This window comes from Tachyglossus aculeatus, chromosome 16 (assembly GCF_015852505.1).
Source record: "Tachyglossus aculeatus isolate mTacAcu1 chromosome 16, mTacAcu1.pri, whole genome shotgun sequence".
NCBI classification, from domain to species: domain Eukaryota; kingdom Metazoa; phylum Chordata; class Mammalia; order Monotremata; family Tachyglossidae; genus Tachyglossus; species Tachyglossus aculeatus.
The window spans coordinates 46612650-46640649 of NC_052081.1; the positions used below are offsets into that span (position 1 = coordinate 46612650).

Consider the following 28000-nt stretch of genomic DNA (forward strand, 5'->3'; position numbering starts at 1 on the left):
AGGACGGAGAGGAGGAGGAGGAGGAGGAGGGCGGAGGTGAGTGGACCCCCGGCCCGGACTGTCTGTCTGTCTGTCTGTCTGTCTGTCTGTCTGTCTATCTGTGTCTGTCTGTCTGTGTGTGTTTGTGTCTGTGTGTGTGTGTGTCCGTCCGTCCGTGGGGCTTCTCCAGCCTTGCCTGCCTTAGGCGGAGCGCTGTAAGCATAGCAATCATCAGAAAGAATCAGGGGGCTCGGTAAGCGCCGTTCCAAGCGCCGGAATCGCTAGGGGTCATTCTGGCTGACCCCCGGGGGGCTCACGGCCTTCATCCCCCCCCCCCGCCCCGTTTTCCACCTGAGGCCCAGAGAAGGTAAGGGTCAATAAATACGATTGATGATGATGATGATTTATATACATATCTTTATTTATATCTATTGATTTATTTATTTATTTATTTTGCTTGTACCTATCTATTCTATTTATTTTATTCTGTTAGTATGTTTGGTTTGGTTCTCCGTCTCCCCCTTTTAGACTGTGAGCCCGCTGTTGGGTAGGGACCGTCTCTAGATGTTGCCAATTTGGACTTCCCAAGCGCTTAGTCCAGTGCTCTGCACATAGCAAGCGCTCAGTAAATACGATTGATGATGATGATGATGACCGGCCCCAGGCCCCCCAGCCGACAAGGGGCGGAGGCGGGATTCGAACCCATGGCCCCGTGACGGCCGAGCCATAGCGCCGGGGCACGGGCGGACACGGACACACGGGCGGGTCCGGAGTCCGGGGGCTCCGATGAAGTTTTTCATCCGAAACACCTTCTTTCCGCCGCCCTTTCCTCCCCACAACCCGCAACACACGCACACACACACACACACACACACACACATCCCCCTTCTAGCCTGTGAGCCCGTTGTTGGGTCGGGACCGCCTCTGGATGTTGCCGGCTTGTACTTCCCAAGCGCTTAGTCCAGTGCTCTGCACACAGTAAGCGCTCAATAAGTACGACTGAATGAATGAATACACACCTCCCAACCCTCTACACACACACACACACACACACACACACACATCTCCCAACCCTCTACACACACACACACACACACATCTCCCAACCCTCTACACACACACACACACATCTCCCAATCCTCTACACACCCACACACATCTCCCAATCCTTTACACACACACACACACACATCATCTCCCAATCCTCTACACACACACACACACACACATCTCCCAATCCTCTACACACACACACCTCCCAATCCTCTACACACACACACACACATCTCCCAATCCTCTACACACACACACACACCTCCCAATCCTCTACACACACACATCTCCCAATCCTCTACACACACACACACACACACCTCCCAATCCTCTACACACACACACACACACACACATCTCCCAATCCTCTACACACACACACACACATCTCCCAATCCTCTACACACACACACACCTCCCAATCCTCTACACACACACTCCAACCCTCTACACACACACACACCCCTCCCTCCCCAACCTTCTATATATACACACACACCCCTCCCTCTACACACCTTCCTCTACACACACACACACACACACATCCCAACCCTCTACACACACACACCTCCCTCCTCCAACCTTCTATATATACACACACACCTCCCTCCACACACACACCACACACACCCCTCCCTCCACACACCTCCCTCTACACACACACACACACACACACACACACACACACACACACACACACCCGCGATGACCCCAAGGGCCAGTTAGAAGAGGACGTTTGCTTCCTTCCCTCCCGTCCGTCCTCCATCCCGGCGGGCTGCCCCGAACCCACGAGCTCCAGACTCTAATCTCCCTGTGGGCAGGGAAGCACCGTGGCCTAGTGGGTACAGCACAGGTTTGGGGGGCGGGAGGCAGAGCACTGTACTAAGCGCTTGATGGGGATTAAGACTGTGAACCCCATGGGGACCAGGGACCGCGTCCAACCTGATAAGCTTTTATCTACCCCAACGCTTAGGACCGTACCTGGCGCTTAACAAATGCTACTTTAAAAAAAGGAGGGGGGTGGAACTTATTCAGTCATTCAATCAATCATTCAATCGTATTTATTGAGCGCTTACTGTGTGCAGAGCACTGGACTAAGCGCTTGGGAAGTACAAGTTGGCAACATATATCTTCCAACTTTGTTGTATTGTCCTCTCCCAAGCACTCAGCAAAGTGCTCTGCACATGATGAGCACTCAATTAATTCTGTTGATGACGATGATGTGTGAGGGAAGGGTGAGAGGAATGGGGATCCAAGGAGTCAAGGGGATTTGTGATCTATCCCTTTCCCCCTTCTCCACCCTCATCCAATCATTTATTTAATCATATTTATTGAGCGCTTACTGTGTGCAGAGCACCGGACTAAGCGCTTGGGAAGTCCAATTCGGCAACAGAGACGATCCCTACCCAACAACGGGCTCACAATCTAGAAGGGGGGGAATCAATCAATCAATCAATCAATCGTATTTATTGAGCGCTTACTATGTGCAGAGCACTGGACTAAGCGCTTGGGAAGTACAAATTGGCAACACATAGAGACAGTCCCTACCCAACAGTGGGCTCACAGTCTAAAAGGGGGAATCCTCCTGCCAGGGGAGGATGCATTCAAAGGAGGTGGAATCGATCAACCGGCGGGATTTGTTGAGCACTCCCTGGGAGCAGAGCACTGTGCTAAGCATTTGGGAGAGTACAGCTATGTTCCCTGCCCACAGCGAGCTTACAGTCTAGAGGGGGAGAAAGAAAAGGGGCAGACAATGATTCAACAGCCAACGGATCTCTGGTAACAGTAATAATAACTGTGGGATTTGTTAAGTGCTCACCCTACGTCAGGCACTGTACTAAGCACTGGGGCGAATGCAAGCAAACTGATTTGGATGTGGTCCCTGTCTCAAATTCATTCAATCGTATTTATTGAGCGCTTACTGTGTGCAGAGCACTGTACTAAGCGCTTGGGAAGTACGAGTTGGCAACAGATAGAGACGGTCCCTACCCAACAACAGGCTCACAGTTACATGGGGCTCAGCTTTCATCCCCATTTTACAGGTGAGGTAACTGAGGCCCAGAGAAGTGAAGTGACTTGCCCAAGGTCACGCAGTGGACAAGGGGGGCCAGGTTCCCCCAGGCCCTGTCTGTCTCCCCACCCCCCGCTCTAGACTGTAAGCTTGTTGTGGGCAAGGAATGTGTCTGTTTATTGTTGTGTTGTGCCCTCCCAAGCGCTTAGCGCGGCGTTCTCCACACAGTAAGCGCTCAACAAATACGACTGAATGGATGAATGACAAGCGGCAGAGCCGAGATAAGAACCCAGAGCCTCCTGACTCTATCCGCTGGGCCACGCTGCTTTTCTCGCTGGTCTGTTGGGTGTGAAGGGCGGCTACTGTAGTAAACGCCTTCACGTTGTAAGTCGCCGGGAATCGGGCCTTGGATGGAAATTCCCCAGGTGTTTCCCCGCCCTGGGCCGGACCACCGCATCGGTGTTCCCGTCCCTCTCCTCCGGCCACGCTGGGGGGACCCACGACCCAGCCCAGAAGCGTCAATCAATCAATCAATCAATCGTATTTATTGAGCAATTACTGTGTGCAGAGCACTGGACTAAGCGCTTGGGAAGTCCAAGTTGGCAACATCTAGAGACGGTCCCTACCCAACAGTGGGCTCACAGTCTAAAAGGGGGAGACAGAGAACAAAACCAAACATACTAACAAAATAAAATAAATAGAATAGATATGTACAGGTAAAATAAATAAATAAGTACAAACATATACTTACAAACATAGACTGAGCCCCTTCCCTCCAGACTGAGCCCCTTCCCTCCTCTCCCCCTCGTCCCCCTCTCCATCCCCCCATCTTACCTCCTTCCCTTCCCCACAGCACCTGTATAGATGTATATATGGTTGTACATATTTATTACTCTATTTATTTATTTATTTATTTATTTATTTATTTTACTTGTACATTTCTATCCTATTTATTTTATTTTGTTGGTATGTTTGGGTCTGTTCTCTGTCTCCCCCTTTTAGACTGTGAGCCCACTGTTGGGTAGGGACTGTCTCTATGTGTTGCCAATTTGTACTTCCCAAGCGCTTAGTACAGTGCTCTGCACATAGTAAGCGCTCAATAAATACGATTGATTGATTGATTGATTGATTGATTGCAGAGCACTGGACTAAGCGCTTGGGAAGTACAAGTTGGCAACATATAGAGACAGTCCCTACCCAACAGTGGGCTCACAGTCTAAAAGGGAGAGACAGAGAACAAAACCAAACATACTAACAAAATAAATAGAATAGATATGTACAGGTAAAATAAATAAATAAATACAAACATATATACAGGTGCTGTGGGGAAGGGAAGGAGGTAAGATGGGGGGATGGAGAGGGGGACGAGGGGGAGAGGAAGGAAAGGGCTCAGTGTGGGAAGGCCTCCTGGAGGAGGTGAGCTCTCAGCAGGGCCTTGAAGGGAGGAAGAGAGCGAGCTTGGCGGATGGGCAGAGGGATTGGGGGCATTCTTGCTTCCTCCCAAAGGAAATCCAGCTGGGAGCTGCGGATCTGAGAGCGGGGACGGGGAGGCCGACCGACACGGAAACCGCCCCGGGTCCCCAAACGTGCGGGAAGGTGAAAACGGGGCCCCCGGTGCCCGGCCCCGGCCCGCCCCGCCTCGCCGGGAGCCGGAGCAGCGGCTAACAGGAGCCGCTCCTGTGGTTGGAAATGACTCTCTGGGGAGGGGGCTGCTGTTTTGCTTCAGGACGGAGCGGGGGTGTCTGCCAGGGCCGGAGACAGAGAGGCCTGTTCTCCCTCAGACCGCTGGACGTGGACGCACGTGCGTGTACACGCAGGCCCGCGCACACACCCATGGACGCCCACCCCCGCCCCTCAGTCGAGTGGCAATGTTGGGGGAGGCCTCCTTGACTCGGCTCCTCGGGCTCTCTGGGTGCCATCATCATCAATCGTATTTATTGAGCGCTTACTGTGTGCAGAGCACTGGACTAAGCGCTTGGGAAGGACAAGTTGGCAACATCTAGAGACGGTCCCTACCCGACAGTGGGCTCACAGTCTAAAAGATCTGTGCCACCTGCTGAGCTGAGGGGGTCCGGGGGTGCGTGGCAGCGGGCAGGGGCCGACCTGAGAAGCAGCGTTGCTTAGTGGACGGAGTCCGGCGCCTTGGAGTCAAAAGGCCCTGGATTCTAATCCCGGCCCCATCGCTTTCACTCATTCATTCGTTCAATCGTAGTTATTGAGCGCTTACTGTGTGCAGAGCGCTTGGGAAGTCCAAGTTGGCAACATCTAGAGACGGTCCCTACCCAACAGGGGGCTCGCAGTCTAGAAGGGAGAGACGGAGAACAAAACAAAACATATTAACAAAATAAATGTGTACAAATACCATCAATAAATCCACTGGGGGACCTCAGCCAAGTCGCGTCGCTTCCCTGGGCCTCGGTTCCCTCATCTGCAAAACGGGGATTCAGACCGGGAGCCCCGTGTGGGACGTGGACTGGGGCCAACCTGGCTAGCTGGTGTCTGTCGCAGCGCTTAGCACGGTGCCTGGCACGCAGTAAACGCTTAACCGGCGCCGTAAAAAAAGGGGATCCTCTGACCCACAGCGTTTAGGACAGTGCCCGGCACACAGTAAGCGCTTAAGAAATGCCATGAACAACATTCATTCATTCAGTCGTATTTATTGAGCGCTTACTGTGTGCCCTATACGTTGCCAACTTGGACTTCCCAAGTGCTTAGTACAGTGCTCTGCACACAGTAAGCGCTCAATAATTGATTAATTGATTGATTGATTTTATTTTGTTTTGTTAGTATGTTTGGTTTTGTTCTCTGTCTCCCCCTTTTAGACTGTGAGCCCACTGTTGGGTAGGGACTGTCTCTATATGTTGCCAACTTGGACTTCCCAAGCACTTAGTACAGTGCTCTGCACACAGTAAGCGCTCAATAAATATGATTGATTGATTGACTGCAGAGCACTGTACTAAGCACTTAATTAAGCACTTACTATGTGCACTAGCACTGTTCTAAGCGCTGGGGTGGTTACAAGGTGATCAAGTTGTCCCATGGGGGCGGGGGGGCCCACAGTCTTAATTCCCATTTTACAGATGAGTTAACTGAGGCCCAGAGAAGTGACTTGCCCGAAGTCACACAGCTGACAATGGGCGGAGCCGGGATTTGAACTCACGACCTCTGACTCCAAAGGCCGGGCTCTTTGCCACTGAGCCAAGCTGCTTCTCTGGGATCCCGGGGGTCATCATCATCATCATCATCATCATCAATCGTATTTATTGAGCGCTTATTATGTGCAGAGCACTGTACTAAGCGCTTGGGAAGTCCAAATTGGCAACATCTAGAGACAGTCCCTACCCAACAGTGGGCTCACAGTCTAAAAGGGGGAGACAGAGAACAAAACCAAACATACTAACAAAATAAAATAAATAGAATAGGTATGTCCAAGTAAAATAAATAAATAGAGTAATAAATATGTACAAACATATATACATATATACCCATATATGTATGGGTCATCTGGAGGCGGAGATGCCTGATCCAAGAGTTTGGCAAAAGGGCCGGGAGACCCTCTGGGAGATCAGCCATGAGAGTGAGGGACAGTGCCTCTTGATATTCAAACCAGATGGCTTTCATCAGGATTTTTCTCCCAGTCTTTGTAAAAATTCCCAAGTGACCTAGCTCCCAGCCGATCTGTCCTCTTGCTTTCAGGTAGGACCTGCCCCTTGCCCATCCCATCAATCAGTGGTATTTATTGAGCGTGTACTTTGTGCGGAGCACCTCACTAAGCACGTGAGAGAGTACAATACAACAGCATTAGCGGCTATAGCTCCATGCCCATGAGAGTCTATCCAGTTTTGGGAGTCTCCACAATCTTCTTCAGAAGGGCCGTCCAGTCTGTTCACCCCATTCTCCTATAATCAGCACGGCACAGTGGATAAAACATGGGCCTCGGAGTCCGAAGGACTTGGGTTCTAATCACAACTCTGCCACTTGTCTGCTGTGTGACCTTGGGCAAGTCACTTTACTTCTCCATACCTCAGTTACCCCATCTGTAAAATGGGGATTTAGACTGTGAGCCCACTGTTGGGTAGGGACCGTCTCTATATGTTGCCAATTTGTACTTCCCAAGCGCTTAGTACGGTGCTCTGCCCACAGTAAATACGATTGATGATGATGATGATGATCAGCCGCCCAGAATCCAGCTGGGAAGCGGCCAACCTCCGCCCCTTCTCACCTCCTCTCCCACCCCGCGCCCAACACGGGCGGGTTTCGTTGACGCAGCCAGGGCCGCCTGGGCACTAAACTGGACTGGCCTGGACCGGAATGGGCTCCTCCCTGGACCTTACCCCCGGGGAGGAGCAGGCCAGGGGAGGGCTACCTGAGCAGGGAGTCTCTGGCCAGTGGTCAGGCCGGGGGCCAGGACCCTATGGCTCAAGAGGGTGGGGCGGGAGGGATCACGTGGCAGGGGCGCTCAGAGGAATGGAGAAGGGCAGGAGGAGGGTCCGGAGTCCACTAGCTGCTGTCTGTCCCAGCGCTTAGCACGGTGCCTGGGCTTCAAGGCTGTCCATCCATCCCCTCGCCCCCTCCTACCTCACCTCCCTTCTCTCCTTCTCCAGCCCAGCCCGCAACCTCCGCTCCTCCGCCGCTAACCTCCTCACCGTACCTCGCTCTCGCCTGTCCCGCCATCGACCCCCGGCCCACGTCCTCCCCCGGGCCTGGAATGCCCTCCCTCTGCCCATCCGCCAAGCTAGCTCTCTTCCTCCCTTCAAGGCCCTGCTGAGAGCTCACCTCCTCCAGGAGGCCTTCCCACACTGAGCCCCTTCCTTCCTCTCCCCCTCATCCCCCCTCTCCATCCCCCCATCTTACCTCCTTCCCTTCCCCACAGCACCTGTAATATATGTATATATGTTTGTACATATTTATTACTCTATTTATTTATTTTATTTGTACATATCTATTCTATTTATTTTATTTTGTTAGTATGTTTGGTTTTGTTCTCTGTCTCCCCCTTTCAGACTGTGAGCCCACTGTTGGGTAGGGACTGTCTCTATATGTTGCCAATTTGTACTTCCCAAGCGCTTAGTACAGTGCTCTGCACATAGTAAGCGCTCAATAAATACGATTGATGATGACGATGATGCCTGGCACGCAGTAAACGCTTAACCGGTGCCGTAAAAAAAGGGGATCCTCTGACCCACAGCGCTTAGGACAGTGCCCGGCCCACAGCAAGCGCTTAAGAAATGCCATGAACAACATTCATTCATTCAGTCGTATTTATTGAGCGCTTACTGGGTGCAGAGCACTGTACTAAGCGCTTAATTAAGCACTTACTACGTGCAAAGCACTGTTCTAAGCACTGTGGGGAAGACCCCCGGGGGCCTCTTACCCACGCAGTTTAGGGACCCTTGGCTTTAAAGCTGTCAATCCCTTCGCCCCCTCCTACCTCACCTTGCTACTCTCCTACTAGAACCCAGCCCGCACACGTCTAATGCCAACCTTCCCATTGTACCTCCATCTCGTCTACCTCGTCGCCAGCCTCTCACCCATGTCCCGCCTCTGACCTGGACCGCCCTCCCTCCTCAGCTCTGACAGACAATCAATCAATCGTATTTATTGAGCGCTTACTGTGTGCAGAGCACTGGACTAAGCGTTTGGGAAGTCCAAGTTGGCAACATATAGAGACAGTCCCTACCCAACAGTGGGCTCACAGTCTAGAAGGGGGAGACAGAGAACAAAACCAAACATATTAACAAAATAAATAGAATATGTACAATTTAAATAAATAAATAGGGTAATAAATAGGTACAAACGTATATACATATATAGAGGTGCTGTGGGGAAGGGAAGGAGGTAAGATGGGGGGGATGGAGAGGGGGAGAGGAAGGAAGGGGCTCAGTCTGGGAAAGCCTCTTCAGGAACTTCCCTCTTAAATGTATACAATCTTAATGGCTTCTGGGATGATCAGCTATTCCTACATTCACATACGACAAAAATGTGCACGACAATGACTGTCCCCCCTCTTCAAAGCCTGACTGAAGGCCCATCTCCTCCAAGAGGGCCTGGAATGCCCTCCCTCTGCCCATCCGCCAAGCTCGCTCTCTTCCTCCCTTCAAGGCCCTACTGAGCGCTCACCTCCTCCAGGAGGCCTTCCCAGACTGAGCCCCTTCCTTCCTCTCCCCCTCGTCCCCCTCTCCATCCCCCGCATCTTACCTCCTTCCCTTCCCCACAGCTCCTGTATATATGTATAGATGTTTGTACATATTTATTACTCTATTTATTTTACTTGTACATATCTATTCTATTTATTTTATTTTGTTAGTATGCTTGGTTTTGTTCTCTGTCTCCCCCTTTTAGACTGTGAGCCCACTGTTGGGTAGGGACTGTCTCTATATGTTGCCAATTTGTACTTCCCAAGCGCTTAGTCCAGTGCTCTGCACATAGTAAGCGCTCAATAAATACGATTGATGATGATGACGAAGAGGCCTTCCCTAATCCCTCCTTTCCTCTTCTCCCGCTCCTTTCTGCATCTCCCTGACTTGCTCCCTTTATTCATCCCCTTACCCGGCCCCACAGCATTAAGGTGCCTGTCTGTAATTTCCTTATTTCTATTCACATCTGTCTCCCCCCTCTAGACTGTAAGCTGGTTGTGGGCAGGGAACGTGTCTGTTGATTATCCTTAAGCTGGCTGTGGGCAGGGAGCGTGTCTGTTGATTATCCTGCTGTGCTCTCCCAAGAGCTTAGTTCAGTGCTCTGCACACAGTGCTCAATAAATTCGATTGACTGACAGAGAGGACATCATCCATCTCAGGGGGGAGGAAGAGAGTGAAGGTCTCCCCACGGCCTGAATTTCTCTGTCTTGGTGCAGGCCCATTAGCAAACGCTATAGTAAGCGCTTAATAAATGCCATCATTATTATAAGGATGGGGCTGTAGAACCGCCCCCCACCATCACCCATCCTCCAACTGTAATCACAGCCGGATGAGAACTCAGATCCTCATTGCTTCTCCCTGCCACCTGCGTGCTGTGTGACCTAAGCGAGTCATTTCACTTCCCTGGACCTCAGTTTCTTCATCTGTAAAATGGGGGTTCAGTACTTGTTCTCCCTCCTCGGATCGAGAGCCCCATTCATTCATTCAATCGTATTTATGGAGCATAGATACAAGGTGATCAGGTTGTCCCTCGGGGGTGTCTGTCTTAATCCCCATTTTATAGATGAGGTAACTGAGGCACAGAGAAGTTAAGTGACTTGCCCAAAGTCACAGAGCTGACAATTTGAGGAGCCGGGATTTAAACCCATGACCTCTGACTCCAAAGCCCGGGCTCCTTCCACTGAGCCACTATGCTTCTTTTTAAAAAAATGGTATTACTATGTACCAAGCACTGTTCTAATCAATCAATCGTATTTATTGAGCGCTTACTGTGTGCAGAGCACTGTACTAAGCGCTTGGGAAATACAAGTTGGCAACACATAGAGACAATCCCTACCCAACAGTGGGCTCACAGTCTAGAGCCCACTGTACTAAGCGCGGGGTGGGGGGGGGGGGGCCGGGGAGGGAGGGTGGTACAAGGTAATCAGGTTGTCCCACGTGAGGCTCACAGTCTTCATCCCCATTTTCCAGATGAGTGAACTGAGGCCCAAAGAAGTGAAGTGACTTGCCCAAAGTCCCCCAGCTGACATGTGGCAGAGCTGGGATTAGAACCCACGACCTCTGGCTCCCAAGCCCTGGCTCTTTCCACTGAGCCACACTGTGGTTTCTACCCAAACAGATGGAGCTGCCGGGACGGCTCAACCGGCCCAATTAATCGCCTATTAATTAATGAAGGGCTTAGCAATACCTCAACCTCATCTTACCTCCTTCCCTTCCCCACAGCACCTGTATATATGTATATATGTTTGTACATATTTATTACTGTATTTATTTTACTTGTACATATCTATTCTATTTTGTTAGTATGTTTGGTTTTGTTCTCTGTCTCCCCCTTTTAGACTGTGAGCCCACTGTTGGGTAGGGACTGTCTCTCTATGTTGCCGACTTGTACTTCCCAAGCGCTTAGTCCAGTGCTCTGCACACAGTAAGCGCTCAATAAATACGATTGATTGATTGATTGATGTGGCAGAGCCGGGATTAGAACCCACGACCTCTGGCTCCCAAGCCCTGGCTCTTTCCACTGAGCCACACTGTGGTTTCTACCCAAACAGATGGAGCTACTGGGACAGCTCAACCGGCCCAATTAATCGCCTATTAATTAATCATCATCATCATCATCAGTCGTATTTATTGAGCGCTTACTGTGTGCAGAGCACTGTACTAAGCTCTTGGGAAGTACAAGTTGGGAACATATAGAGACAGTCCCTACCCAACAGTGGGCTCACAGTCTAGAAGGGGGAGACAGAGAACAAAACCAAACATACTAACAAAATAAAATAAATAGAATAGATATGCACAAGATAAATAAATAAATGAATAGAGTAATAAATGTGTACATTTATTACTACAATACTGTCAATTTGTGGAGCTCTTTTGCCCAAATGCTTTCAATAAACACGATTGATTGATTGAGCTGACAGGGCCGTGGGCCTGTCCTGGCCTCCGCGCGTGCGCACTAGCATCCTCCCGCCCGGCCCCCGCGCGTGCGCACTACCGACCTCCCGCCTGGCCTCTGCGCGTGCGCACTACCGACCTCTCGCCCGGCCTCCGCGCGTGCGCACTACCGCCCTCCCGCCCGGCCTCCGCGCGTGCGCACTACCGACCACGCGGGCAGTCCACACAGAGCCGCTTTGTGAGGCGAGGCCCACTGAGGCCCACAGATTTATGGGCCTCAACTTCTGGGCACGACGCCTTCATTGGCACAATTTGGGTTTTTTTTAAATGGTGGGACTTGTTTAGAGCAGACTATGTGCCAGGCACTGTTCTAAACGTTGGGGTGAAGAGAAGCAGCATGGCTCAGTGGAAAGAGCATATAGCTTTGGAGTCATTCCTTCATTTATTCAATCGTATTTATGGAGTGCTTACTTTTTTATGGCATTTATTAAGCGCTTACTATGTGCCAAGCACTGTTCTAAGCTCTGGGGAGGTTACAAGGTGATCAGGTTGTCCCCTGGGGGCTCACACTCTTAATCCCCATTTTACAGATGAGGTAACTGAGGCACAGAGAAGTGAAGTGACTTGCCCAAAGGCGCACAGCTGACAATTGGCAGAGCCAGGACCTGAATCCATGACCTCTGACTCTAAAACCCGGGCTCTTAGTTCAGTGCTCTGCACACAGTAAGCGCTCAATAAATACGATTGATTGATTGATTTCCACTGAGCCACGCTGCTTCTGTGGGCATGGCACTGTACTATGCGCTTGGGAAGTCCAAGTTGGCAACATCAATCAATCAATCGTATTTATTGAGTGCTTACTGTGGGCAGAGCACTGGACTAAGCGCTTGGGAAGTCCAAGTTGGCAACATCTAGAGACGGTCCCTACCCAACAGCGGGCTCACAGTCTAGAAGGGGGAGACAGACGAAACAAAACATATTAACAAAATAAAATAAATAGAAATACGTACAAGTAAAATAAAGAGTAATAAATATGTACAAACATATATATAGAGAGAGAGAGGTGCTGTGGGGAGGGGAAGGAGGTAAGGCGGGGGGATTCATTCATTCATTCAATCGTATTTATTGAGCACTTACTGTGTGCAGAGCACTGGACTAAGCGCTTGGGAAGTCCAAGTTGGCAACATATTGCGACGGTCCCTACCCAACAGCGGGCTCACAGTCGTGGGGGTGGGCGCTCCCAGCTCCACCACATAATAATAATGATAGCATTATTAAACGCTTACTATGTGCAAAGCACCGTTCTAAGCGCTGGGGAGGTTAACAAGGTGATCAGGTTGTCCCACGGTGGGCTCACAGTCTTCATTCCCATTTTACAGATGAGGGAACCGAAGCCCAGAGAAGTGAAGTGACTTGCCCAAAGTCACACAGCTGATAAGTGGTGGAGCCGGAATTTGAACCCATGACCTCTGTCTCCAAAGCACGGGCTCTTTCCACTGAGCCACGCTGCTTCTCCACATGTCTGTTGTGTGACCTTGGGCAAGTCACTTAACTTCTCCATAAAGAAGCGCTCAATAAAAAAAATTTAAAAGCACTGTACCAAGCGTTTGGGAAGTACAAATTGGCAACATGAAGTGATGGTCCCTACCCAACAACGGGCTCACAGTCTAGAAGGGGGAGACAGACAACGAAACAAAACAAGTCGTCAGGTGTCAATACCACACAAGTAGACAGGATATTGATGCCCGTTTACTTGTTTCAATAATAATAATAATAATGTTGGCATTTGTTAAGCGCTTACTATGTGCAAAGCACTGTTCTAAGCGCTTGGGGGGATACAAAGTGATCAGGTTGTCCCACATGGGGCTCACAGTCTTAATCCCCATTTTACAGATGAGGTAACTGAGGCTCCGAGAAGTTAAGTGACTTGCCCAAGGTCACACAGCAGACATGTGGTGGAGCCAGGATTTGAACCCATGACCTCTGAGTCCAAAGCCCGGGCTCTTTCCACTGAGCTACACTGCTTCTCTGCCCCCTGATGTTGTTTTGATGTCTGTCTCCCCTCTTCTACACCGTAAACCTGGTATGGGCAAGGATTGTCTCTCTTTATTGCTGAATTGTACTTTCCAAGCTCTTAGCACAGTGCTGTGCACACAGTAAGCGCTTGATAAACACAATCGAATGAATGAATGACTGAAGTGGCAGAGTCAGGATTAGAACCCAGGTCCTTATGACTCCTTAGCCGATGAATGAATCCCCCCACCTTACCTCCCTCCCCTCCCCACAGCACCTCTCTCTCTCTATATATGTTTGTACATATTTATTACTCTTTATTTTAGTTGTACATATTCCTATTTATTTTATTTTGTTAATATGTTTTGTTTTGTCCGTCTCCCCCTTCTAGACTGTGAGCCTGCTGTTGGGTAGGGACCGTCTCTATATGTTGCCAACATGGACTTCCCAAGCGCTTAGTACAGTGCTCTGCACACAGTAAGCACTCCATAAATACGACTGAATGAATGAATGAATCCCCCTGCCTTACCTCCTTCCCCTCCCCACAGCACCTCTCTCTCTATATATATGTTTGTACATATTTATTACTCTTTATTTTACTTGTACATATTTCTATTTATTTTATTTTGTTAATATGTTTTGTTTCATCCGTCTCCCCCTTCTAGACTGTGAGCCTGCTGTTGGGTAGGGACCATCTCTATATGTTGCCAACATGGACTTCCCAAGCGCTTAGTACAGTGCTCTGCACACAGTAAGCGCTCAATAAATATGATTGAATGAATGAATGAATCCCCCCACCTTACCTCCTTCTCCTCCCCACAGCACCTCTCTCTCTCTCTGTACATATTTATTACTCTTTATTTTATTTGTGCATATTTCTATTTATTTTATTTTGTTAATATGTTTTGTTTCGTCTGTCTCCCCCTTCTAGACTGTGAGCCCGCTGTTGGGTAGGGACTGTCTCTCTATGTTGCCAACTTGGACTTCCCAAGCGCTTAGTACAGTGCTCTGCCCACGGTAAGCGCTCAATAAATACGATTGAATGAATACTCTATCCATGTTGTTTTTGAAAGGGGCTGTGGGCTGGGCACGTGGGCTGGCGGGAGAAGGCAAGGCAAGAGGTTTTGATGTCTCATCCAAGAGACACGGCTTTAATAAGGAGGGGTTTTAATAGGGAAGCAGCGTGGCTCAGTGGAAAGAGCCTGGGCTTGGGCCTCAGAGGTCATGGGTTCTAATCCCGCCTCCGCCACATGTCAGCTGTGTGACTTTGGGCAAGTCACTTCTCTGCGCCTCAGTTACCTCATCTGTAATACGGGGGTGAAGACAGTGAGCCCCCCGTGGGACTACCTGATCACCTTGTACCCTCCCCAGTGCTTAGAACAGTGCTTTGCACATAGTAAGCGCTTAAAAAATACCATTAAAAAAAAAAGGGCAAGAGGGCTTAATGTCTCATCCAAGAGACACGGCTTTAATAAGGAAGGGATTTAATAGGGAAGCAGCGTGGCTCAGTGGAAAGAGCCCGGGCTTGGGCCTCAGAGGTCATGGGTTCTAATCCCGCCTCCGCCACATGTCAGCTGTGTGACTCTGGGCAAGTCACTTCTCTGCGCCTCAGTTACCTCATCTGTAATACGGGGGTGAAGACAGTGAGCCCCCCGTGGGACAACCTGATCGCCTTGTAATCTCCCCAGCGCTTAGAACAGTGCTTTGCACATAGTAAGCGCTTAAAAAATACCATAAAAAAAAAAGGCAAGAGGGCTTAATGTCTCATCCAAGAGACACAGCTTTAATAAGGAAGGGTTTTAATAGGGAAGCAGCGTGGCTCAGTGGAAAGAGCCCGGGCTTGGGCCTCAGAGGGCATGGGTTCTAATCCCACCTCCGCCACATGTCAGCTGTGTGACTTTGGGCAAGTCACTTCTCTGCACCTCAGTTCCCTCATCTGTAATATGGGGATTAAGACTGTGAGCCCCCTGTGGGACAACCTGATTGCCTTGTAATCTCCCCAGCGCTTAGAACAGTGCTTTGCACATAGTAAGCACTTAATAAATGCTATCATTATTATTATTATTATTATGGGGGTGAAGACAGTGAGCCCCACGTGGGACGACCTGATCACCTTGTACCCTCCCCAGCGCTTTGAACAGTGCTTTGCACGTAGTAAGCGCTTAACAAATCCCATCATTATTATTATTATTATAAGGCTTCAAAGATGGGGAGAGAAGCCGTCTATCAGCTATGACGGGGGAGGGACTTCCAGGCCAGAAGGAGGACATGGGTCAGGGGTCAGTGGCGAGAAAGTCAAGATGGGGGTACAGTGAGTAGGTTGGCATTACAAGAGTGAAGTGTGTGGGCTGGGTAAGATAGGAGGGGGCAAGCTTATGGAGTGCTTTAAAGAATTTCTGTTTGCTGTGGAGATGGGTGGGCAACCACTGGAGTCAGTCAGTCGTATTTATTGAGCGCTTACTGTGTGCGGAGCACTGTACTAAGCGCTGGGGAGGTACAAGTCGGCAACATGTAGAGACGGTCCCTACCCAACAGCGGGCTCACAGGCTAGAAGGGGGGAGACAGACAACAAAACAAAACATATTAACAAAGTAAAATAAATAGACTAGTAAATATGTACAAGTAAAATAGAGTGATAAATCTGTACAGACATATTCATTCATTCAATCGTATTTATTGAGCGCTTACTGTGTGCAGAGCACTGTACTAAGCGCTTGGGAAGTCCAAGTTGGCAACATCTAGAGACGGTCCCTACCCAACAGCGGGCTCACAGTCTAGAAGGGGGGAGACAGACAACAAAACCAAACATATTAACAAAGTAAAATAAATAGAATAGTAAATATGTACAAGTAAAATAGAGTGATAAATCTGTACAGACATATTCATTCATTCAATCATATTTATTGAGCACTTACTGTGTGCAGAGCACTGTACTGAGCGCTTGGGAAGTGTCTTGAGGGAGATGTGAACTGAACAGATTTTTAGAAGAATGATCCAGGCAGCAAGAGTGGAAGTATGGCCTCGAGAGGAGAGAGACAGGAGATAGGGAGAGCAGCAAAGAGGCTGATGCATCAGCGCTTAGAACAGTGCTTGGCGCATAGTAAGTGCTTAACAAACGCCATAAATATTAGAGAAGCAGTGTGGCTCGGTGGAAAGAGCACAGGCGTGGGAGGCAGAGGTCACGGGTTCAAAACCCGGCTCCGCCACTTGTCAGCTGCGTGACTTTGGACGAGTCACTTCACACCTCTGGGCCTAAATCTGTAAAATGGGGATTGAAACTGTGAGCTGTCTACGTTTTTTTGTTTGTCTCCCCCTTCGAGACTGTGAGCCCGCTGTTGGGTAGGGACCGTCTCTAGATGTCGCCGACTTGGACTTCTCAAGCGCTTAGTACAGCGCTCTGCACACCGTAAGCGCTCAACAAATACGATTGAATTGAATGAACTGAACTTCTCTGTGCCTCAGTGACCTCATCTGGAAAATGGGGATTAAGACTGTGAGCCCCACAAGGGACAACCTGATCACCTTGTCTCCTCCCCAGCGCTTTGCACATAGTAAGTGCTTCTACACTTACACTTCCTTCTCCAGCCCAGCCCGCACCCTCCGCTCCTCCGCCGCTAATCTCCTCACCGTACCTCGTTCTCGCCTGTCCCGCCATCGACCCCCGGCCCACGTCCTCCCCCGGGCCTGGAATGCCCTCCCTCTGCCCATCCGCCAAGCTAGCTCTCTTCCTCCCTTCAAGGCCCTGCTGAGAGCTCACCTCCTCCAGGAGGCCTTCCCAGACTGAGCCCCTTCGTTCCTCTCCCTTCGTCCCCCTCTCCATCCCCCCGTCTTACCTCCTTCCCTTCCCCACAGCACCTGTATATATGTATATATGGTTGTACATATTTATTACTCTATTTATTTATTTATTTATTTATTTTACCTGTACATTTCTATCCTACTTATATGGTTGTACATATTTATTACTCTATTTATTTATTTATTTATTTATTTTACCTGTACATTTCTATCCTACTTATTTTATTTTGTTGGTATGTTTGGTTCTGTTCTCTGTCTCCCCCTTTTAGACTGTGAGCCCACTGTTGGGTAGGGACTGTCTCTATGTGATGCCAATTTGTACTTCCCAAGCGCTTAGTACAGTGCTCTGCACATAGTAAGCGCTCAATAAATACGATTGATTGATTGATTGATTGATTCCTCCCTTCAAGGCCCTGCTGAGAGCTCACCTCCTCCAGGAGGCCTTCCCAGACTGAGCCCTTTCCTTCCTCTCCCCCTCGTCCCCCTCTCCATCCCCCCCATCTTACCTCCTTCCCTTCTCCACAGCACCTGTATAGATGTATATATGTTTGTACATATTTATTACTCTATTTATTTTACTGGAACATATCGATCCTATTTATTTTATTTTGTTAGTACGTTTGGTTTTGTTCTCTGTCTCCCCCTTTTAGACTGTGAGCCCACTGTTGGGTAGGGACTGTCTCTATATGTTGCCAATTTGTACTTCCCAAGCGCTTAGTACAGTGCTCTGCACATAGTAAGCGCTCAATAAATACGATCGATGATGATGAAGCGCTTAACAAATCCCAAAATTATTATTATTATTATTACCTCAGTCTGGTTTCTGGGCCCCGTCGTGGACTGGCCCAATCTCCTGGTTCAGCTGGGGCATTTTGGGCTGGTCCCTCGGGCCTGAATGTGAGGGGGAAAAACGAAAAAGGAGAATGAAGAGAGGTTTTTCATTTGTGTTTTTTAATGTTTAAATGAAACTGTTAGTCCTCCAAACAGACGCCTCACTGTACGTCCAGAGTTATTTCTCCTGGCCGGACTCCCGCCCTGGCCCTCGGCCCCCCGCGTCTGCCGCCGCCTCGTGAACAGCCTTGTCCGTTTCCAGAAACTCTGGCCTCCCGGCGAACCCCGGGCCCGGCAGGGCAGCGAGGCTGGCGGCCGGGGGTGACGGGATCGGGCGGCTGCCGGGAGGCCCTGAGCCTCAGTCTCCCAGCGGGAAAGGGAATGACAGGCGCGGACAGCACTTTTAGACTGTGAGCCCACTGGTGGGTAGGGACCGTCTCTCTATGTTGCCAACTTGCACTTCCCAACCGCTCAGTACAGTGCTCTGCACACGGTAAGCGCTCACTAAATACGATTGATGATGATGAAGTGGAGGATCTGGATTAGAATCAATCAATCAATCATATTTATTGAGCGCTTACTATGTGCAGAGCACTGTACTAAGCGCTTGGGAAGTACAAATTGGCAACATACAGAGACAGTCCCTACCCAACAGTGGGCTCACAGTCTAAAAGGGGGAGACAGAGAACAAAACCAAACATACTAACAAAATAAAATAAATAGAATAGATATGTACAAGTAAAATAGAGTAATAAATATGTACAAACATATATATATATATATATACAGGAGCTGTGGGGAAGGGAAGGAGGTAAGATGGTGGGGATGAAGAGGGGGACGAGGGGGAGAGGAAGGAAGGGGCTCAGTCTGGGAAGGCCTCCTGGAGGAGGTGAGCGCTCAGTAGGGCCTTGAAGGGAGGAAGAGAGCGAGCTTGGCGGATGGGCAGAGGGATTGGGGGCATTCCAGGCCCGGGGGAGGACGTGGGCCAGGGGTCGACGGCGGGACAGGCGAGAACAAGGTACGGTAAGGAGATCAGTGGCGGAGGAGTGGAGGGTGCGGGCTGGGCTGGAGAAGGACAGAAGGGAGGTGAGGTAGGAGGGGGCCAGGGGATGGATGGACAGCCTTGAAGCCCAGGGTGAGGAGTTTCAACCCAGGTCCTCTGACTCAGAGGCCAGGGCTCTTTACATTAATAATAATAATAATAATGATGGCATTTATTAAGCGCTTACTATGTGCAAAGCACCGTTCTAAGCCCCAGGGAGGTTACAAGGTGATCAGGTTGTCCCCCGGGGGGCTCACAGTCTTCATCCCCATTTTACAGATGAGGTAATCAATCAATCAATCAATCAATCGTATTTATTGTACTGTACTAAGCACTGTACTAAGCGCTTAGTACAGTGCTAAGCGCTTAGTACAGTGCTCTGCACAGAGTAAGCGCTCAATAAATACGATTGATGATTTATTGAGCGCTTACTGTGTGCAGAGCACTGGACTAAGCGCTTGGGAAGTAGAGAAGCAGCCTGGCTCAATGGAAAGGGCCCGGGCTTTGAAGTCAAAGGTCATGGGTTCGAATCCCGGCTGCACCACGCGTCAGCTGTGTGACCTGGGGCAAGTCACTTGACTTCTCTGAGCCTCAGTTCCCTCATCTGGAAAATGGGGATTAAGACTGTGAGCCCCACGTGGGACAACCTGATCAACTTGGATCCCCCCAGCGCTTGGAACAGTGCTTTGCACATAGTAAGCGCTTAACAAATGCCACCATTATTATTATTATTATTATTACAAGTTGGCAACATATAGAGACAGTCCCTACCCAGAGAAGTTAAGTGACTTGCCCAAAGTCACACAGCTGGCAATCGGTGGAGCCGGCAACTGAATGCAATGCATTTCACTGAACCTTGGTATCAACCCAGCCACTTGTCTGCCTGGTGACCTGGGGCAAGTCATGTCACTTCCTCTTAGCCTCCGTTTCCTCATCTGTAAAATGGGGAAAAAATCCCTGTTCTCCCTCCAACTTCAACTGTGAGACAGGGCCTGTGGATGACTTCATTCATTCATTTATTGTCGCATTTATTGAGCATTTACTGTGTACTAAGCGCTTGGGAAGTACAAGTCGGCAACATCTAGAGACGGTCCCTACCCAACAACGGGCTCACAGTCTAGAAAAGGGAGACAGACAACAAAACAAAACACGGTTACCTTGTTTCTATTCCGGTGTTTAGTACGGTGCTTTTTTGTTTTTTTAATGGCTATGTTAAGCACTTACTATGCGCCAGGCACTGTACTAAGTGCTGGGGTAGATATAACTGAATCAGGTTGGATACAGTCCCTGTCCCCCCATGAAGCTCACAATCTTAATCCACATTTTACAGATGAGGTAACCGAAGCGCAGAGAAACGAAGTGACTTGCCCAAGGTCACAGAGCAGACAGGTGGTGGAGTCAGGATTGGAACCCAGGTCCTTCTTACTCCCAGGCCCGGGCTCTATCCACTATTAATACAGTGTTGCAGAGCACTGTCCTAAGTCCTGCGGAGAGTACAATACAAACAGCAGTGGTTGATACATTCCCTGCCTACAATAAACTTACAGTCTTAGAGATAAAGAGAGATAGAAATCCAACCGCCCCCATCCCATCATCAATCATCATCAATCGTATTTATTGAGCGCTTACTGTGTGCAGAGCACTGGACTAAGCGCTTGGGAAGTACAAGTTGGGAACATCTAGAGACAGTCCCTACCCAACAGTGGGCTCACAGTCTAAAAGGGGGAGACAGAGAACAAAACCAAACATACTAACAAAATAAAATAAATAGAATAGATACGTATAAGTAAAATAGAGTAATAAATATGTACAAACATATATACAGGTGCTGTGGGGAAGGGAAGGAGGTAAGATGGGGGGGATGGAGAGGGGGATGAGGGGGAGAGGAAGGAAGGGGCTCAGTCTGGGAAGGCCTCCCATTTCTCCCCCTCAAAAAAAAACCAACAAAATCCATGTTCTCGTCATCATCATCAATCGTATTTATTGAGCGCTTACTGTGTGCAGAGCACTGGACTAAGCGCTTAGGAAGTACAAGTTGGGAACATCTAGAGACAGTCCCTACCCAAGAGTGGGCTCACAGTCTAAAAGGGGGAGACGGAGAACAAAACCGAACATACTAACAAAATAAAATAAATAGAATAGATATGTACAAGTAAAATAAATAGAGTAATAAATATGTACAAACATAGATACATATATACAGGTGCTGTGGGGAAGGGAAGGAGGTAAGATGGGGGGATGGAGAGGGGGACGAGGGGGACAGGAAGGAAGGGGCTCAGTCTGGGAAGGCCTCCCATTTCTCCCCCTCAAAAAAAAAACAACAACAAAATCCACGTTATCATCATCATCAATCGTATTTATTGAGCGCTTACTGTGTGCAGAGCACTGTACTAAGCGCTTGGGAAGTACAAGTTGGGAACATCTAGAGACAGTCCCTACCCAACAGTGGGCTCACAGTCTAAAAGGGGGAGACAGAGAACAAAACCAAACATACTAACAAAATAAAATAAATAGAATAGATAAGTACAAGTAAAATAAATACAGTAATAAATCTGTGCAAACATATATACATATATACAGGTGCTGTGGGGAGGGGAAGGAGGTAAGATGGGGGGGATGGAGAGGGGCAGAGGAAGGAAGGGGCTCAGTCTGGGAAGGCCTCCCGAGTTCACTCAGTCGCATTTATTGAGCGCTGTAAGGTTGTGACGCTCTGCTTCGAACTGCCTTAGCAAAGTTCATTCATTCAATTGAGCGCTTATTGTGTGCAGAGGACTGTACTGAGCGCCCGGGAGAGGACAGTACAACAATAAAGCAGACACATTCCCTGCCCACAATGAGGTTAACAGTCTAGAGGGGAGACAGACGTTAATATAAATCAGTAAATGACAGATATGGACTTATTTATTACTCTATTATTACTCTATTTATTTATTATTACTCTATTTATTTATTTATTTTACTTGTACATATCTATTCTATTTATTTTATTTTGTTAGTACGTTTGGTTTTGTTCTCTGTTTCCCCCTTTTAGACTGTGAGCCCACTGTTGGGTAGGGACTGTCTCTAGATGTTGCCAATTTGTACTTCCCAAGCACTTAGTCCAGTGCTCTGCACATAGTAAGCGCTCAACAAATACGATTGATGGTGATGATTTCTCCCCCTCAAAAAATAAAACAACAAAATCCAGGTTCTCAGCAGAAAACGCGCCTCTCCTCCCCCCCGATTCCTGCCGCTGGGTTGATTTGGATGCTCTCCCTCCTCCTCCTCAGTCGTATTTATTGGATACAGTCCCTGTCCCCCCATGAGGCTCACAATCTTAATCCCCATTTTACAGATGAGGTAACCGAGGCCCAGAGAAACGAAGTGACTTGCCCAAGGTCACACAGCAGACAGGTGGTGGAGTCAGGATTGGAACCCAGGTCCTTCTTACTCCCAGGCCCGGGCTCTATCCACTATTAATACAGTGCTATCCCATCTGGACTACTGCACTAGCCTTCTCTCTGATCTCCCATCCTCGTGTCTCTCTCCACTTCAATCCATACTTCATGCTGCTGCCCGGATTATCTTTGTCCAGAAACGCTCTGGACATATTACTCCCCTCCTCAAAAACCTCCAATGGCTACCGATCAATCTGCGCATCAGGCAGAAACTCCTCACCCTGGGCTTCAAGGCTGTCCATCCATCCCCTCGCCCCCTCCTACCTCACCTCCCTTCTCTCCTTCTACTGCCCAGCCCGCACCCTCCGCTCCTCCACCACTAATCTCCTCACTGTACCTCGCTCTCGCCTGTCCCGCCATCGACCCCCGGCCCACGTCATCCCCCGGGCCTGGAATGCCCTCCCTCTGCCCATCCGCCAAGCCAGCTCTCTTCCTCCCTTCAAGGCCCTGCTGAGAGCTCACCTCCTCCAGGAGGCCTTCCCAGACTGAGCCCCTTCTTTCCTCTCCCCCTCGTCCCCCTCTCCATCCCCCCGTCTTGCCTCCTTCCCTTTCCCACAGCACCTGTATATATGTATATATGGTTGTACATATTTATGACTCTATTTATTTATTTATTTATTTATTTATTTTACTTGTACATTTCTATCCTACTTGTTTTGTTTTGTTGGTATGTTTGGTTCTGTTCTCTGTCTCCCCCTTTTAGACTGTGAGCCCACTGTTGGGTAGGGACTGTCTCTATGTGATGCCAATTTGTACTTCCCAAGCGCTTAGTACAGTGCTCTGCACATAGTAAGCGCTCAATAAATACGATTGATTGATTGATTGATTGATTGCTGCAGAGCACTGTCCTAAGTCCTGGGGAGAGTACAATACAGCAGCAGTGGTTGACACATTCCCTGCCTACAATAAACTTACAGTCTTAGAGATAGAGATAGAAATCCAACCGCCCCCATCCCATCATCAATCATCATCAATCGTATTTACTGAGTGCTTACTGTGTGCAGAGCACTGTACTAAGCGCTTGGGAAGGACAAGTTGGTCACATATAGAGACGGTCCCTACCCAGCAGTGGGCTTACAGTCTCCCTCCCGGAGCCGGTCAGTTAATGCCAGGAGGCGACTCTCTGTTGTCCGGCCAAAGCGACGGTCAGCAGGCTCGGCCCGCACCTGTGCCTCTAGACAAGGCCTCCTATTCCGGGAAGTTGCGCCGTCAGACGACATTCCCGGTAGCAGGACAGGGAGACCTTGTCACGGATGGGCGTTCGTTTGGATGTTATTAAAAGCCTTTTTCTAAAAGCACAACTCCTCTGAGAGGCCTTCCCCAACTAAGCCCTCCTCTGCGCTTCTTCCTCTCCCTTCTGTATAATAATAATAATAACGATGGCATTTGTTAAGCGCTTACTATGTGCAAAGCACTGCTCTAAGCGCTGGGGGGGGATACAAGGTGATCAGGTTGTCCCACATGGGGCTCACAGTCCCCATTTTACAGATGAGGTCACTGAGGCTCAGAGAAGTCACGTGGCTTGCCCAAGGTCACACAGCAGACATGTGGCGGAGCCGGGATTTGAACCCATCAATCGATCAATCAGTCGTATTTATTGAGCGCTTACTGTGTGCGGAGCACTGTACTAAGCGCTAATCATATTTATTGAGCGCTTACTGTGTGCAGAGCACTGTACTAAGCGCTTGGGAAGTAAAAGTTGGCAACATATAGAGACAGTCCCTACCCAACAGTGGGCTCACAGTCTAAAAGGGGAACCCATGACCTCTGACTCCCAAGCCCAGGCTCTTTCCATTGAGCCACACTGCTTCTCATGATAACGATGGCATTTATTAAGCGCTTACTATGTGCAAAGCACTGTTCTAAGCGCTGGGAAGGCTACAAGGTGATCAGGTTGTCCCACATGGGGCTTACAGTCTTCATCCCCATTTTACAGATGAGGTCGCTGAGGCCCAGAGAAGTGAAGTGACTTGCCCAAAGTCACACAGCTGGCAATTGGCAGAGTCATGATTTGAACCCATGACCTCTGACTCCAAAACCCGGGCTCTTTCCACTGAGCCACTCTGCTGTATCCCCTTTGCACTTGGATTTGCCCGTTTGGTTCACACCCTCCCTCAGCCCCACAGCACTTATAATAATAATTATGGCATTTATTAAGCGCTTACTATGTGCAAAGCACTGTTCTAAGCGCTGGGGAGGTTACAAGGTGATCAGGTTGTCCCACGGGGGGCTCACAATCAATCCCCATTTTACAGACGAGGTAACTGAGGCCCAGAGAAGTGAAGTGACTTGCCCAAAGTCACACAGCTGACAGTTGGCCGAGCCGGGATTTGAACCCATGACCTCTGACTCCAAAGCCCGGGCTCTTTCCACTGAGCCACGCTGCTTCTCTAATGTCCATATCTGTAATTTATTTATATTAATATCCACCTCTCCCTCTCCGCCTCTAGACCGTAAGCTCCTTATGGGCCGCGAATGTGCCTGCTAATTATGTTGTATTGTCCCCTCCCAAGCGTTTAGTACAGTGCTCTGCACACAGTAAGCGCTCAATAAATACGATTGAATGAATAGTAAGCATTCACTAAATACCATCGACTGATTCAGCTCCTTCTGGACAGAAGCGTGTCTCCCAACTCTGTCAGATGGCACTCTCCCAAGCGCTGCACACCATAACCACTCAATAAACCCCTTTGACTGATGTTCCAAAGATGGAGTGGGAGTTACTCTGTGATTTTTTTTGCTTTTAATGATATTTCTGAAGTGCTTACTATGTGCCAGGCACTGTGGCAAGCGCTGAGGGTAGATACAAGCTAATCAGGTTGGAAACAGTCCGTGGCCCACATGGGGCTCCCAGTCTAGCGGGGTCCAGGATTACAGGTGGTTCTCCAAAGTCAACTACAGAAGGAAAATGGGTAGGGAGGATCCAAGGTGATAATGATCAAGATTTTTCACCTTTGTTTTTTGCTTTTCCTCCTCTCTAGCTGCAGCCAAGATGACCACGGTAGCACCCCTGGGTGACACCACCTTCCTCCCGTCGAACGCGAGTACAAAGACAACTGCGGAGCTCCTCTATAAGAGTAAGGACGGTTGGTTTTTCTGCAGCGGTCGCGGTAGTATATGTTTACATGTATATATGTTTGTGCATATTTATTACTCTATTTATTTATTTATTTATTTTATTTGTACATATCTATTTATTTTATTTTGTTAGTATGTTTGGCTTTGTTCTCTGTCTCCCCCTTTTAGACTGTGAGCCCACTGTCGGGTAGGGACTGTCTCTATACGTTGCCAATTTGTACTTCCCAAGCGCTTAGTACAGTGCTCTGCACGTAGTAAGCGCTCAATAAATACGATTGATGATGATGATGATGATAGTAGCCTCAGTAATAATAATAATAATAATGATGATGTCATTCGTTAAGCGCTTACTCTGTGCAACGCTGGGGAGGTTACAAGGTGATCAGATTGTCCCATGGGGGGCCCACAGTCTTAATCCCCATTTTACAGATGAGGGAACTGAGGCCTAGAGAAGTCAAGTGACCTGCCCAAAGTCACACAGCTGACAATTGGCGGAGCCGGGATTTGAACCCATGACCTCTGACTCCAAAGCCCGTGCCCTTTCCACTGAGCCACGCTGCTTCTCTGTACCACCCACCGAGGGTTACGCACTATACTAAGCGCTCTGGAAAGCGCACCGGAGGCACAAAACCCATTCCCTGCCCACGAGGAACTTCCACTCTACTGGAGGCGCTGACCTGTTTCGCCCACCCCTCTTCTCCAGGTTCCGGAGCGATAGTAGCAGCCATTGTGATCTTCGTCATTGTCGTATTCACCGTGGTGCTGGTCCTCCTAAAAATGCACAACAGGTAAGGCGTTGAGGCCGGCGTGGCTCCTTCTCCGGGACGGGCAATAATAACCAGTTGAAATTCAGCGTTTGGTTTCACCCCGATGGGGGAGGTGGGCTTTGGTGAAGAGCGCTCAATAAATATGATTAAATGAATGAATGAATGAACGAATGAAGTGCCGAGGCTGGGATTGGAATTCCCAGTCACCTGCGGGCACCTGGCTCTCATGAAGCCCTTCCCTCACACACCCCCACCGCAATGGATGGTGAAAAAGTCCTCCCCCTGCCTGGGGTTCCTACATTTCTTTCTGCCCAGCGCTTAGTACAGTGCTCTGCACATAGTAAGCGCTCAATAAATACGATTGATTGATTGATTAGTACAGTGCCTGGCAAATAGTAAGCATTTAACAAATACCACAATTATTATTATTATTTAGGGGCCAACTCAAGCGTCATGTGGGTGTTTCTTTCCAGGAAAATGAGGACCAAGCGGGAGCTGGAACCCAAGAGCGGCAAGGCCGCCTGCCCGCCGGCTCTGGGGCCCGGCAGCGGCTCTGCCGGCCAGCCCACCGCACTCACTTTCGTCCCCGTGGACATCCACATGGAGAACCGGTGATGGGCGGGGGGGTCCGGGGGGTCCGGGGGTCCGGCCCGTGGAGCTCGGAACTCATTTGGGGCGGGTTCCGGAGCGAACAGGGTAGATGGCAGAACCTCCCCCTCCCCACTTCTGGCTCCGTGGCCGGGCCCGGAGAGGGGCCGCCGGCTCCCGGTGTGGCCCAGGCCTCCCTGGGATCAGCCGGTGGCGACTCTCCTCCCGGGGACGGCTCGGCCTGGCTCCACCCAGTGCCGGAGATGGTCAGCAGGATGGGCGGGTGGACGACGGGAGGTTTCCTTAACGCCTGGCTCTGGATCGTCTCTCCCGATCGTGGATCCCGGATCTGCGGACGGCTGTTTCCCGGCTGAAGGCGGAGGCTCTGGTAACTACCAGAAGGCCGCGTGGACAAACGTGGGACGGGCAGCCAGAGACCCCGGGGTCTAACAGCTGGAGACCCTGGGGCCCGGCAGCCCGAGACCCCACGGCCGGACAGCCTGGAGCCCGGCGGCCAGAGAGCCTGGGATCTGGTGGCCGGAGACCCTGGGGCCCAGCAGCTGAAGATCCAGGAGCCCCGTGGCCAGAGATCCTGGAGAATCCGAGGCCCAGAAGCTAAAGGGACTGCTCACCAACTGGGCATCCCTGGGCCCCTCAGAGGAGACCCCGCGGACCAACTGCCGGAGAGCCCAGGGCCCACCCACCCCACGCTGGTCTCGCCCTCCCCGCCAGTTTGGTGGGCTCTTGTGCCCGCCCCAATGGCCCGGGCGCCCATCGCCATTCCGTCGCCGCCCATCGGAACACTGACTGACCCACACCAGTCCTGGGCTACAGCTCGCCCCCGGGCACTGACTCCTTTTCCCCAGGAAAAG

At 49.8% G+C, this 28000-nt stretch overlaps 1 protein-coding gene across 3 annotated transcripts; it reads left to right on the top strand.

The window, feature by feature from the left end:
• On the top strand, positions 1 to 27168 carry LOC119938495 (non-compact myelin associated protein). Of its 3 annotated transcripts, none has more exons than XM_038758337.1 (4): positions 1 to 36; positions 25677 to 25772; positions 26477 to 26561; positions 27014 to 27168. In XM_038758337.1, exons 2-4 carry the CDS (start codon positions 25688 to 25690, stop codon positions 27153 to 27155), a joined length of 312 nt encoding a protein of 103 aa, XP_038614265.1. In that variant the 5' UTR covers positions 1 to 36; positions 25677 to 25687; the 3' UTR covers positions 27156 to 27168. The 3 variants fall into 3 exon arrangements, with proteins under 3 accessions (XP_038614265.1, XP_038614266.1, XP_038614267.1); XM_038758338.1 differs by lacking the exon at positions 1 to 36 and adding an exon at positions 316 to 346; XM_038758339.1 differs by lacking the exon at positions 1 to 36 and adding an exon at positions 17109 to 17138.
• Positions 27169 to 28000: the final 832 nt, after the last annotated feature.